Consider the following 14,395-nt stretch of genomic DNA (forward strand, 5'->3'; position numbering starts at 1 on the left):
ATTTGTTATTTATTTGTTAGATGTGCAGCAGCAGTATTTCCTACATGTTCACAACAGCATGTCTGTGAATGTATTAGCAGTAGTAAGTCTCAGTACTTGCTACTTGCAAGACCAAACACATTAACATTGCCATGTATATTACCATGCTGAACTCTCCGAGACTTGTCATGACAGAAAAAAATTTAATGTTACGTAATAGAAAGAAAGGAGAGCAAAAATGTAGATAGCAAACATTTCCCTAAAGAAAGTTTGCAGGCCTGATTTATGCGCAATCTTTTTTTATATGTAGGGAAATTTCATGCCATCATGAATGCAACACATATTGCATTAACTCTATAGAAGACAGTATGCTCTATGGTGAGAGATCATTGAGACTGCATTTAAACACTCAAACATTGACTGTTTGATGTGCATTTCTGGATGTGTGTATGCTGGCTTCGGTTTCCACATTTATGCTGCATTTCTGGTACACTGGCAGAAAAATAGCTAGGCAGACATCACTGAAACGTCATGGTTTGAGTATGCTTAATAATGAGCATTTAATAAACCAAGTGCAGCTAGCACACTGCTGGAATGTCTGCAATGAGGCCATGTAATCCCTCTCCACAAGCCATAACTCTTAAGTTTGCAGGTGGAACACTAGGCAAGGGAGGGCAGGCAACAGACACAAATATGCAGCGATCACAGTGGTGCAGAGAGAAAAAAGATGAGCAGCTGACAAAATGTCTGTGAACATCATTTGTGACCATGTTTTTGGCACTGTCATGCACTTTCATTCGAATACAGAACCTAGAGCATCAGGAATGACAGGAAAGAGAGTGGGTGGTATGAGGGAAGGGAAATAATAAGGAATGGAAGGAAGGGAAGGAGGCAGACAGTGAGAGATGGTCTGGGCAGCACTGATTAGGCTCCTGGGAGAGGTTCAGGAAGGATTTGCTGTTTTCTACGCACAGCTGATTGGCTGAGAGAAAAAAAAGCCACACGAGAGATAGTAGTGAAGAAATAGAATGAAGACACCTATACCCCCAAATCCACACCCAAGCTTTGTCAGCTTTAATCTCTACTCGTTTATATTACAAAAGCCATATGAAAGAGCTTTAAGAAGACAGAGAGAAAATAATCTGACCTGGGTGGAAGGCTTAGCCGGTATCTCTTGAGCGGAGATTGGACTCTCAAGCACAGAAGAATCAAGCACATCAGAGGAGCTCCCCCAGTCAGTCTGAACAGCACCTCCCGTCTCGGGCGAGGTGAGTGGAACATCGCTAGCATAACCTGAAGACTGAAGGTCTTGTGGTGGGGGGCCAACGCCTTCAGCTACTTGAGCAGAGTTGTCCAATAGGAACTCTTTCCATTTTTTCCCCCGAGCTGCAGCTGTTGCTGGTTTGGCAGGGTTTTTCTTCCCGGGTGGTCGCCCTTGAGTTGCGGACACTTGTATTTTCGTAATGCCAACAGTAACAGGAGATGCAGCTGGAGGTTCAGAATGGACCTCAAGTTCTTTGTCACGCCAGGCGGGCGGCCCATAGTCCCTTGGATACACAGTTCGGACCACACAAAGTTGCCCTCCAAACTCACGAATGTGAACAACTCCCTTCTTCTTGGTTTCCGAGGGTTCACCGAACATCAGTTCACTCTGCCCATGCACATCTCCTCCTTCCTTCTCTATTTCCAGGTCACCACGTTTGGAGCGTAAAAGACAGGGTCTCTCTAATACCCCCTGAACTCGCTCTCGAACCTTACAGACTCTTCCTCCTCCAGGAGTTGTGCTGCCTTGCTCTAATTCAGCCTGAGACTCTTCGCAGAGTCCCTCTACCTCAAACTGGCGAAGTGCCCCCAGCCAGGCTGGACTGGGATCTGGGGAAAGAATGGCCATCTTGCTGCCCCGCAATGTCCCTGTGCTTCCAAATATTGGGGCCATACCAGGAACAAGGACAACATTGGTGGGCGTTTCAGTTTCTGTAGTTATTTGTCCAGATACCAATTTGGCTGAATCAGGGGCTCTTGTCGTAGGCTCCTCCGTAACTTCAACGCTTCCACTCTCCTTCTCTTCAAGGACACGGCTTCTCTTGTCCTCCCCTTCAGAACCTTTTAACTTCTGTTTGGCCTTTCGTTTTCGCCTGAAGCGAAGTTTTCTTTTGGGTGATAGTGGTGCAACACCACCTGGTCCAGCATCCCTGGGTTGTTTCACACAACCAAGGGAGCTCCCCATATCTCATAGAGACAGAGTAGATAAATATGAGGCAAAAGGAATAAAGTGATGTCCACAATGGGAGCAAAACAGCCAGCCTGAGGCTGGTAAGGTAAATTAAAACGTTAAGTTAATGACTCATCTGGAGTGAAAATCATGACAAGAAGTATTAACCATGACAAAAGGGTTTGGTACAGGGTGAGGTTCTCCCAGGACATCATGTCTCAACTTTAGGTGTGGGCAGCAGTCATATCTCCTGTTGCTTAGTCTTCTCTTTCTGTTGTTCAGGCAATGTTGCAGTTAACCTAAACCAAATATCACTTAAGGTAGGTCCTTGTAAGCCTCTAGGACATGATGCTGAATATAGGTTACTGTCCTTTATAAAATATTAAAATCCTACGGCAAGGCATTTGATGTTTTTTCACTCCCTCATGATGCAGAGATGATGCAGCACTGACTGAAGAAAAACCGGTGCTTTTTAGCCCATTTCACAAGCTATGTGTTAAATAGCAGGCCATTTGTAATGGTACTCGAAGACACAAGAAGGTACTTCAGAAGATATTCCTCAAGGTGAGAACGACAATAAAACTGCACTGCAGACATACAGAGACATACTCATGTGAGTGCACATGCTCAATAACTCTGCATCAGGATGCATCATTAGGATGCACTAATCGTCAGCTTGAAAAAAAAACATGTCTGAACATGTATTTATATGTGAACCGTAAGATGCCTAGAAACACCTGCTTCTCTGAATATCTTTAGCATACATTATTGATCACTTCACTCTGTAGTGCTAACATCACATAGGGTAGGTAATGTATTGGGAAGCAGTCATAAAAGTCCTGTGGGACGCTTACAGTAAAGTTGTGTAACAGGTCTAAGATCAGCTGCTAATGGACGAAAGAGCAGAATCAGGTAGCTCATCTACAATTTAGTCACAACCCATCAGAGCTTAACATATTTTGTTCCCATCATCACCCAAGCATAACCAGCCCATGTGAGATGATGTTTGGTCTTCACACCTGTAGCTATGAGTGTTTCACGTCCCAGGCATGTAAACTCCATTAAAACAAGTCTCCAGACATTGAAGAGAAAGAAGGGGAGGGGCTAGGTACAAAGCATCTCGCCACTGCTGCCACGGGAACTGGCATCCCATGCACTGACGCCAGCACATTCAAGTCAATAAAGAGGACGGTGACTACCCATGAGTGAAGACCTCACCTTCAGCCAGCAAAATTCAACAACCATTTTCCCCCTGCTGACATGGCTGGTTATAGATGTGGTTTAGCACATAGTCCAGTCTCATATATCAAGTAGACATTGTTTCAAGCCATCCTGTCTTCCTTGTTCCGTCACTAAGCAGTGTATGTCCCTAAATTGGGGTGAGTCAATGAGAGAAAAAGTGATAACTGACAAGGTGCCGCTCCCTGATACTGTCTGCTTCTCTGGCTGTGGAATCTAATTAGAACGCCGCCAGGATAGGGCTGGGCTGGGCAGTTGAACCATGGCTGGAAGAGGAAAAGAGGGAAATCCAGAGGAATCCTCCCCCAACCTGGAGCTGCACTGCTGGCCTCAGAGAAGAATGGTTGCCCCAGTATTGAAAAAAGCTTCGCTCCATCAGTCGAGCATGGAGAAATTGATCCAATTGATACGGTGCTCTCCTTTGCACAACCTGGGTACAAATTAAAATGTGCGACTTACATGTGTGTGCCTGCAGGGTTCAGCGATCCTGATTCTGAGATTGAAAGCATATGTGTCGCTGTATATGTGGTGTGCTTCAAGAGGCCTGCAGGGGAGAGAGGAAGCATGTGTCCTCTTCTCAGTTGCTGGGTAGCTCCTCTGCTCTCACTGGTAGGCACCAGCGGAAAAAATAGCTTCATCTCTTGTCTGCTGCAGCCTCACAGAATACGCTGCTGCTGCTTTAGCTTCCTCTCCTCCCTCTCTCCCTCCTCCTCACTCTTTCTCTCCTCCTATCCACGTGCTCATCCCTCCCTCCCTCCCTGTTCTGATGCCTGGTGAGCTCAGAGCTCAACACACACGCGCACATGCACACCAATCAAACTGGTTGGCAGCCTGAGACTGCAAGAAAAGAATGAACCTGAAATTTTAATTGTTGCTCCTTAACATATATGTCACTTTCACAGCTGATATTATTGGCTCTCCTCTCTTACATATATATTTATACATATTAACACACTAGCCATAAGACATCTTGACAAAGATGAACAAGGGACAAGGCAGAATGAATACATTTATTACTAACGGGTCTGAAGAACATGATCAATCTGTAAAGAGTTAAGGAGATGCAGATGAAAGATCTTGCCAGCTGTTAAGATGCATTCACATTAGTTGGATTCTGATCAAATTTCGCAGGCTGTTGGGTCAATACTGCACATTTGCACGACCAATTGAACCCAATGCTTAATTCACATGGGGAAATCTTTCTCTCGATCATGTGTAATTCCTGTTGAAATTACTGGATTTCTGCAGCAGAAATTTGGCAAATAGCAGTAAATGTGACCACACCTTAAGAGGCTGTGGACATGAAGATGAAGATATCCCTCTTCTATAGACACTCCCACACAAATTACAGCACTGTGATGATATTTAGTCATGTGATCAGAAGCAGCATAGACAAGCAGGATTGCAAAGGAAGGTGATGAATTAACAACCAATAAATCAATCAGAACCATGATACCATGATAAACAGCCTAATTGTCATGGATCCATAGTCTCCAGTACTGTAACTGAGACGGGGTAAATTTCTGTTTACTGACAGACAGAGACCAGCACCTATCAGCTTTATCCTGCAGATAGAGAGCATAAGATTTCAGCACACTGCAATCTTTGCCAAACAACCCAGCTGGCCAGACAACCATACCTTTTATGTGACTAACATAACAGCCAATCAGATCAGTTGTTTTTGTGACAGAGACAGCTGGTGCAAATTCAGCCTATGTTAACACACTGAAGCTTGATTGGTATTTTCCCACAGGATTCTAAACTTAGACAAAAATATATGAGGTCAATATGAGGATATACTAAACACAATTCTGAAATGCTGGGGGAGGGGGGAGCTAGTCTCTCTTGGATGTCTGAAGTGAAAGTACAGTATGCATCAAAATGGCACTTAGAGGAGTGGTTTTCGAATGCTTCTATTGACAAACAGCAACTACTCCTAATGTGCCTCTGCTGAAATTATTAAATTGGATGATGCTTCATTAAATGAGTCATGCTACATTATATGGGGCTATATTAATTTTGGCTGCAACTTGTTCTTCACAACAATAACATTATGCATTTCTATGGTGGTCTACCATCACACCTTTTATTTCTCCTTCCATTATATTTTTGGTTGACAGAAAATAAAGCTAATGCTGAAATGTTCAATCAGAGCAAATTCTCCATAATGTCATACTGTCGGTGGCATGCTCTGCTTTGTGTACTATTGTCTCATTTCCATTGTTTCATAACTAATCAATGTTAAGTACTGCAATTAAGCATGCAAGTTTTAAAAGTCCTATTCCTTGTTTTTTCGCCTCTGTTCAAATGTTTTAGTTTTGTCCCAGAGATGCAACAAGTAGTTTACAAGTACTTATTTGTGTGCCAGTGGCCTGCTCTGTTCTGAACCAATTACTGCAATTTGTCAAGATAATTGATAGTTTGTTTCAAATCTCTGCTCTCTAGTTAATGTTAGAATATATTGAATGTAAAAATATCAGATTCAAGCACTGTGGGGGAAAGTGGTTTAATTTCTAAAGCAATATTTCTTCATTTTAATATTTTTCTGAAGGTGTTTTTTTTTTTTTTTTATTGATTTGCTATTTCATGAGGCCTATGCTTCCTCCACTCTTTTCTGCTGAATCATGCTGATTGAAAAAGGCTTTGGGGTCATACTAAACACAATCACCTTGGCAACCAGCTGCATATGTCACCTTGTGATGTAACTGCTCTGTTGATAATAATGTCCTCTTCTGGACGATCCTGGGATGTGCAGCTAGTATGCAGTAAATGATAACTATGTATTTTTAAGAGCATTTAATAGAACTCTCTTAAATTATCTGCAGAGAGTTTGTTAAAAATGCATTATAACAGCTTTATTATTTTTGCTAGTCTTTAATAATAATTGTGGCCTTTTCTCATAGCTGATGGGTGACTAAGGTTATGTTTGGAAATGGAATGAAATACAACTTCACAACTGTATACTGCACATAGTATGCATTTTTGCATACTGATAAACTGATATACTATATTTGCTAAAACATGAAGACTACAATCAGAGCATATAGTACTGCATACAATGCATTTTCAAAGAATGAACAGAAACAGTAACTACAGTGATTTGAATATATCTTTCTTGAGTAATTATTTGATCAGATTATAAGCCTTCTACACAAATTTGGATAAAAAATTAGCTTAACTGATCATGTGTTTATTGTAGAACATTATTAATATGGTTTGAACAATCTGTGCTAGTATTCCATTCTGGAGCAAGGGCGAAAGTATCTTTTTATTGCTTCAGATAAACTACCATGCAGCCTATTTAAATTGCTTTTATAAATGGGACATTTCAATTGTACCATCCAGCAGCACAGTATCCACCCAACAGACCTTACTTCTCTAGCTTGACCCATAAGTATAGAAAATTGAAGGCCATTTCACAAGTGTGCTCTGCAGGGCCCATTTCTGCAGATTTTTGTTTCTTTATCAGAATGCAGGCTGGCAGTGCCTGTCTAGAAAGTCTGTCATTCTGCAAAACAGGCAGACTGCCAGGTCTTTTCTATTGAAGCACCATATAAACCATTCCCTGAGCATATTCAGAGGCTGAGTTTAGGATTGTACTCTATCCATCACATTCTCCTTGTGCACCATTCCCTCTTGAGTTCTCATATTCTTGCCACGGGCAAATCCCTGTTGCTCAAACTGACAGCTGCAGACATGAGAGGCTGGTAAACAGCTGCTATTAGCATTAAGCAGAGTCACCTCTAACCTCTGGCATGCTGTGCTGAACATTACATATTCAAGTAGGACACAGCTGTGACTAAAGTGAACTTACCTGGAAGTGAAGGATGATGGTCCAGATCAGTCCCAGTGTCAGCTTTGGGTTCCCATCTGTGATGTCATCATTGCGTATATTCACTAATTTGACCTGCATTAAAAAAAAAAGAATCTCAATAGTGGAAAATATCTGAATGAGTCAAATATACAATTTGGTGTAAAGGTGTTAAAAAAAGAACTGATTGCCAATAAAAGACTATGCCTAGGTGAAAACTGATGATGTAATGAAATTTCAGGACAGCTTTGGCATTTGTTGTCCTCTTACGCTTTCAGCTGTCAGAAGCTATGTACTGTGCATTGGGAGAAGGGTGCTGGTTGGCATTTTGTCTGGTTTAGGGACCCTGGGCTGGGGTGACAACAGAGAGGGGATTGGACAGACTTGGATGGGGCAGAACACATCTATCAACTCCAGGTCATGTTATCTCAGAGCCATGTTGCCAACTGAAGCACAATGAGACTGAGGACACAGAGGTCCCAAGCTATCATCTTGTATTCACATCCCCTAAATGTGCATTACATTAGTTCATTAGTGAGGATAACTAGCCTAAACACTAAAGCGGACATGTCCTTCCCAATATTCAGAGGAGTAGTTGATGAATGAGACTTCTTCGACTCTTGTTTTACCCCACCCAATCTTGAATATTTGGTTACATCCTTGCATTTATAAACAAAGAGCTGACGATCTGTAAAAAGCAACTCTGAGAGTGAGAAAGCGCCATTTTAGACATTCATACCTGTCTCTGCTTAAGGAAGTCCAAGGCGATCTGCACATTCTGGAGTCGGTGAAATCGCATGCGACCCTTTTCCCTGGGCTATTGAAGACAGGAAGAGAGTGAGAGAGAAAACAGAGAGAGAATGCAGATGAGTGCATTGATAATCTGGGCAAATTGGAGGTCTGTGTGAAAACAGGACAGCTTCATTAGCACAAGCCTGAAAGCAGCACACAGCAAAATAACACAAGAGCCTCACAGGATTGTCAGTAATTAATAATCCTGTCTCAGAATTACAGGGAATAGCTAGCTTTACTGTTTGAATGGTCTGCTAATGCCGACATTTTCACAGTCTGCTATATAATTATTGTATCTCACACACTTTATCTCGCTTGCTAACATCTGTCAGTAGTGGGTGACCAATAGCAATATCTAGAGTGCAGGGCAGTAGATGGCCGATATAATATGTCAATATACACTAACATCCAAAAGTCCAGGCTTGGTAAGATTTTTTATGTTTTTGAAATAAGTATTTTATGCTCAGTAAGGCTGCATTTGTTAACAAATAAATACAGTAAAAACAGTCATATTATTACAATTTAAAATAACTGTTTCTATATATTTTAAAGAGTAATTTATTTCTGTGATGCCAAACCTGAATTTTCAGCATCCAGTCTTCAGTGTCACAATTTAATATGCTGATTTGGTGCTGAAGAAATATTTCTTATTATTTGTGCTACTTAATATTTTTGTGGAAACCCTGATACTTTTTTTTTCAGAATTCTTCAATGAATAGATAGTTCAAGGAATTTATTTAAAATGGAAATCTTAAATTAATTAATCAAATTTAATTTATCGTTGCTGAATTGATAAAAAAAATCTTACTGACCACAAACCTTTGAACTGTAAGTGTATATTACAATTTAACAGTAGGAAATAAGATGTACCAAAATTTCCTCAGGTTTCTATCTATTGATAAGGCAAAAATGTCAAATCTATTGACAAGGCCGAATGGCTAATTTTATTAATCAGCCAGACATGGCCAATAATCAAAATGGCCAAATATCATCCAATTAACTGGCCTGTCCAATATATCGGTCTATCACTGCTCTCTAATAAGGTCATGAAGCAGACTCACACACCCTTACATGCAAAGCATGCTCATTATCACCCACAAATGCAGCAGCGTGTACAGCAAACCTGGTGACCAGAAAACCCCCACAATAGGGCAGATGTGTCAAAGTCATCAGATTCAATGTGAGCATGTGATGTGAGCGTTGGCTGGACTGACGTGACGTGTAGTATATAAAATGTGTACACAAGGCGAGGTCTCTCAAACACCTAAATTTAATAAATCAGATTATGCGTGGCATCATGAATTCTCCATCGGCGTATTAGACATTCCCCTCTGCATATTCACGAAATTGACCTGTCCTTTGAGTCCACGCCATGCAGTGTACAGAGCTGACTGTGTGTGACTGTGTTCATTTCAATAGGGGGAGGGGGGGTCACACATACTCCCTGAGCTCCATCCTCCTCATCCTCCCCACCCAGCAGGATGAGTGGGGGTGCGCGTGACACAGACGTTCTCCGCAGAGTCGACGCGCCCTTGTGCTGATGACATCATCATAGAGAGGGTCACAGAGAAAGGATGAAGACAGAAACAGTGTTGAAGGGATGATATATGAAGAAAACAACAGTTTAAAAAATGAAAAGATGGAGGAAGAGGGTGAAACAAAACCAAAACCAAAAAAAAGCAACCCCCCCCCCAAACAAAAATAATACTGTATCATAAAAAAGATGAGGTAATAGAAAGGAAAGAAGAATGAGTGAGAGAGCAATCGAAGAGGGCAGGTGGTGTGTCAGCAGTCTGTCTTTGTTAATCCACCCATCATTCAGTCTGCCCCAATGCATCATGGTCCCCAGCCATCAGAGTGGGCAAGAGTGAGTGCAGAAATAATGTACTAATGCAGATGTCATTACAACACATTGCAGTACACGTCAGACTCAGCTATTTCTCTGCAGCAAGGCCTGTATCTGCATTCGGCAACATCAGCAACAAGCCAGGACACTTCATGACATCAGCCTAACCCCCAGGCCAACTCATGTGACATGATCCCCTGGCACCAAGTGGCTCTGAATTGCATTATGGAAAATAAAGCAGATCTCTGCCACATGAATTACCTGGGAGAACTGCATAACGCATTGGAATCAAATTTGTGTACAACCTTATGTATATCCTGTGTGTGTGTGTGTTAAGGTGATGGTAGTTGCTTTCTCACCAATGTGACGCCAGACAGCACCTCAAGCAGGGAAATGAGGTTATGTCCATCCCTTAGATCCTCATAAAGGTCTGTGATGTGCTTCCGCACCTGGAGAGAAAGAGAGAGAAATACAGTTAGAGTGAGATGTTGAGTTCTTTACAGTATTTAGAGGCCTACGTGTAAGTGTTTGTATTATAAGCAACGGTTTCAATAAGGTTCTGTGCTAGAATTACCATGTTTGGTTACAGGCTGACTTTATATATTAAACTGTATTTAAATGACAATTAGCAAACTAATTTGTTTGGTTGGTTGCGAACCATTAACAAAAACAGTTTGGATAAAATAGTGGAAACTAAAAGTAAATTAGTTTCATAGAGAGACAACTGCAGTGTACTAACTCTAACCTGCAGAGGGCGCCAGACTCATTGAGATGGGCCAGTAAACCAGCAACAAGAAAAACATGGAGGATCTCTAACGATCTTGAAGTTCTGTACTAAAGTGAACGTGTGTGTGTTTGTGGATTCAGAGATTCTAAGCTGCATACAGCAAAATCCAACACAGCTGCCTCCCCACAGGGCCACAGAGGAACCATCTGCTGAGTATAAAAGAACATCCTGACAACTGTGAGACTCACAATCCTCTCCATTCCCTCCCTTTATTTCAATCAATTCAGAAAAATAATAATAATACTATATTACTACTTTTATTCAGCAAGAGTGCCTTAAATTGATCAAAAGTGACAGTAAAGACATTTAAAATGTTACAAAAATAAATGCATAAATAAATTACAATTAGAAATATATTATATACATTGATTATATTATATTATATGATGATTTCAGAAAATTCAAAAAGCATCTTGTACTTCTGACAGTCTGTATAGAGACATCACGTGATCAATGTCACTGATATGGTTACGGTCACATTTGTGTTCCCACGCTCCCTGAACAAAACACAGTCATTTCTTTCCACCTCTGTCTCTTCCATGTCATTTCAGTGTTTATCACAGGTGTGTTATCAGGGGATGCCCTGTTGCCATGGACAGAGAGAATAACAAACTATACTTGGGCACTGGAGTAATACCCCAGCGGTGGAGCATTAAATAATAAAATGTGTCACACTCAAATGCTTCCCCCGTTTGTAGTCAGCAGTCATTCCTGTAGACAGGTATGTTGTAGAACCCCTCTTAAACCAGTTTGCAGTGAGGTCACTGTTTATGTTAGGTGTGTGTAAAGGACAAACAAACGGATGTGACACAATCTACACACTGCTTTTAGTCAGTGTAACATTGCCCGAGGGGAACCACATACCCGTTCACCTGCCAGAGATGGAGAGAGATGCGTAAACATAATGCTAACAGGTCTCATCACCTACTTTGTATCTGCTAATGAGACTCATGACAAACTACACGAGCTATGCTATAACAGCCAAAGAGCCAATTGAATAATTGCACATTTTCGGGTATAATCATTCCAGAATTAAAGACCTGTCAAATATCAATTGATAATTCTAGACCGGTCCACTATCAAAACCAGAACAGAATGTTAGTGGGATCTTACATCACTTTGAAGTAAGGTTGTAAAACGATTAATCGCGATTAATCGCATTCAAAATAAAAGTTTATGTTTACATACTATATGTGTGTGTATTTTGTATATTTATTATGTATATATAAATACACACACATATATGAATATATTTAAAAAATATATTTGCATGTATATTTTTATACTTGAATATAATTTATATTATATATAAATATTTTAAATATATATAAATCTAACATTTTTCCTTAATATAACACTGTTATTTTGAATGCGATTAATCTCGATTAATCGTTTTGCAGCCCTACTTTGAAGCATTGAAGACACGCAATCTGTCTTTTGTTATATGTGGGTAACAAACAGTCTGTTGTCTCTAATACAATATAAAGAGGTCCCAAAAGGGTCACAGAGGTCTAGTATATATAACTCACTACTTGTAGAGTCTAACCTTTCAGCAGCACTGTATAAACCCATCTCATTTCCTATGGTCAGTCTACATTACAGTAATACCGGCTGAGTTATGCGGCCACTATGTCTAACCTTATAACTCTAGCCCTTCTGCGGTTGGTCATCTGCCCTGCCCTTGAAATACCCAGCATTCTTTGCTCTCATGATCTGTAGTCAGTGGGGCAGGAGCTACAGGGGATTAACAGACTCACAAATATAGTTCTGGAGCATGACAACATGCTGAACATATTTTCAGTGTCATATGGACAAAACACTGGGGAGATACCTTTGTCATTGTGTTATTATTAAAACCAATAACAGCTTCTGTACAATCGTTGACTTGCAGGACCCACTGCAAGTGTCCTAATATTAATAAGATCAGTCCCTGAGTCTTATGTGTAAGTGTGAATGTGTGAGCATGCATGCTGTGTGTTCAGCAGGACTGAAGCCCAGTGGCCAGCAGGCCTTATCATTGTGCAGTGCAGCAGAAAAGACAAAAATAACCCGGCGTGCTGAACTGTACCTTTATGAGATGTTTGTTGACCCATTTTGTGAAAGTTTTCTTCTGCACCCTGTCTCGTTCATCTGTGAAAAGAGAGATAGAAGAGGAAACAGCAGAAAGAGACAGAGAGGAAGAGGCGAGGAAGGGGGAGGAAGAGAGATTGGGTTAATTTTGTAACACATAAAGAGATGCTGTGTATTATTTACAAGCGTCCCTCCAGTCTTGCTTTAAATAGCCAGAATTCAAACAAATGCAAAATCGTGTATTTTAATGATTAATACATTAATATAAATAATACATTTCAGCCATGGTCACATGATTTAATAGAAAGCCATATTGTAAATACACTACCATTCAAAAGTTTGGGGTCAGAAAGATTTATTTTATTTTATTTTGCTTTTAATTTGATGAAAAGTGACAGTAAACTTTCCATTTAAATAATCTTGAAAAAATAAGTATTACGGTTTCCACAAAAATATTAAGCAGCAAAACTGTTTTCAACATTGATAATAATAAGAAATGTGGCATTGAAGACACGCAATCTGTCTTTTGTTATATGTGGGTAACAAACAGTCTGTCGTCTCTAATACAATATAAAGAGGTCCCAAAAGGGTCACAGAGGTCTAGTATATATAACTCACTACTTGTAGAGTCTAACCTTTCAGCAGCACTGTATAAACCCATCTCATTTCCTATGGTCAGTCTACATTACAGTAATACCGGCTGAGTTATGCGGCCACTATGTCTAACCTTATAACTCTAGCCCTTCTGCGGTTGGTCATCTGCCCTGCCCTTGAAATACCCAGCATTCTTTGCTCTCATGATCTGTAGTCAGTGGGGCAGGAGCTACAGGGGATTAACAGACTCACAAATATAGTTCTGGAGCATGACAACATGCTGAACATATTTTCAGTGTCATATGGACAAAACACTGGGGAGATACCTTTGTCATTGTGTTATTATTAAAACCAATAACAGCTTCTGTACAATCGTTGACTTGCAGGACCCACTGCAAGTGTCCTAATATTAATAAGATCAGTCCCTGAGTCTTATGTGTAAGTGTGAATGTGTGAGCATGCATGCTGTGTGTTCAGCAGGACTGAAGCCCAGTGGCCAGCAGGCCTTATCATTGTGCAGTGCAGCAGAAAAGACAAAAATAACCCGGCGTGCTGAACTGTACCTTTATGAGATGTTTGTTGACCCATTTTGTGAAAGTTTTCTTCTGCACCCGGTCTCGTTCATCTGTGAAAAGAGAGATAGAAGAGGAAACAGCAGAAAGAGACAGAGAGGAAGAGGCGAGGAAGGGGGAGGAAGAGAGATTGGGTTAATTTTGTAACACATAAAGAGATGCTGTGTATTATTTACAAGCGTCCCTCCAGTCTTGCTTTAAATAGCCAGAATTCAAACACGGACCGTAAAATGCAAAATCGTGTATTTTAATGATTAATACATTAATATAAATAATACATTTCAGCCATGGTCACATGATTTAATAGAAAGCCATATTGTAAATACACTACCATTCAAAAGTTTGGGGTCAGAAAGATTTATTTTATTTTATTTTGCTTTTAATTTGATGAAAAGTGACAGTAAACTTTCCATTTAAATAATCTTGAAAAAATAAGTATTACGGTTTCCACAAAAATATTAAGCAGCAAAACTGTTTTCAACATTGATAATAA

At 40.4% G+C, this 14,395-nt stretch overlaps 1 protein-coding gene across 1 annotated transcript in view; it reads right to left on the minus strand.

Moving 5' to 3' along the window:
* The window catches only part of LOC107564497 (microtubule-actin cross-linking factor 1-like), a 178,675-nt gene that overhangs the window by 93,025 nt on the left and 71,255 nt on the right, over positions 1 to 14,395 (minus strand). Inside the window, exons 3-6 of the mRNA XM_016249593.1 lie at positions 12,735 to 12,796; positions 10,239 to 10,328; positions 7,981 to 8,058; positions 7,245 to 7,337 (exon numbers count right to left, since the gene is read on the minus strand). Coding sequence (XP_016105079.1) covers positions 7,245 to 7,337; positions 7,981 to 8,058; positions 10,239 to 10,328; positions 12,735 to 12,796 — 323 coding nt within the window. The remainder of the gene's footprint in view (positions 1 to 7,244; positions 7,338 to 7,980; positions 8,059 to 10,238; positions 10,329 to 12,734; positions 12,797 to 14,395) is intronic.

The sequence above is a fragment of the Sinocyclocheilus grahami genome, unplaced genomic scaffold, assembly GCF_001515645.1.
Source record: "Sinocyclocheilus grahami isolate Dianchi unplaced genomic scaffold, SAMN03320097.WGS_v1.1 scaffold940.1, whole genome shotgun sequence".
NCBI lineage: Eukaryota > Metazoa > Chordata > Actinopteri > Cypriniformes > Cyprinidae > Sinocyclocheilus > Sinocyclocheilus grahami.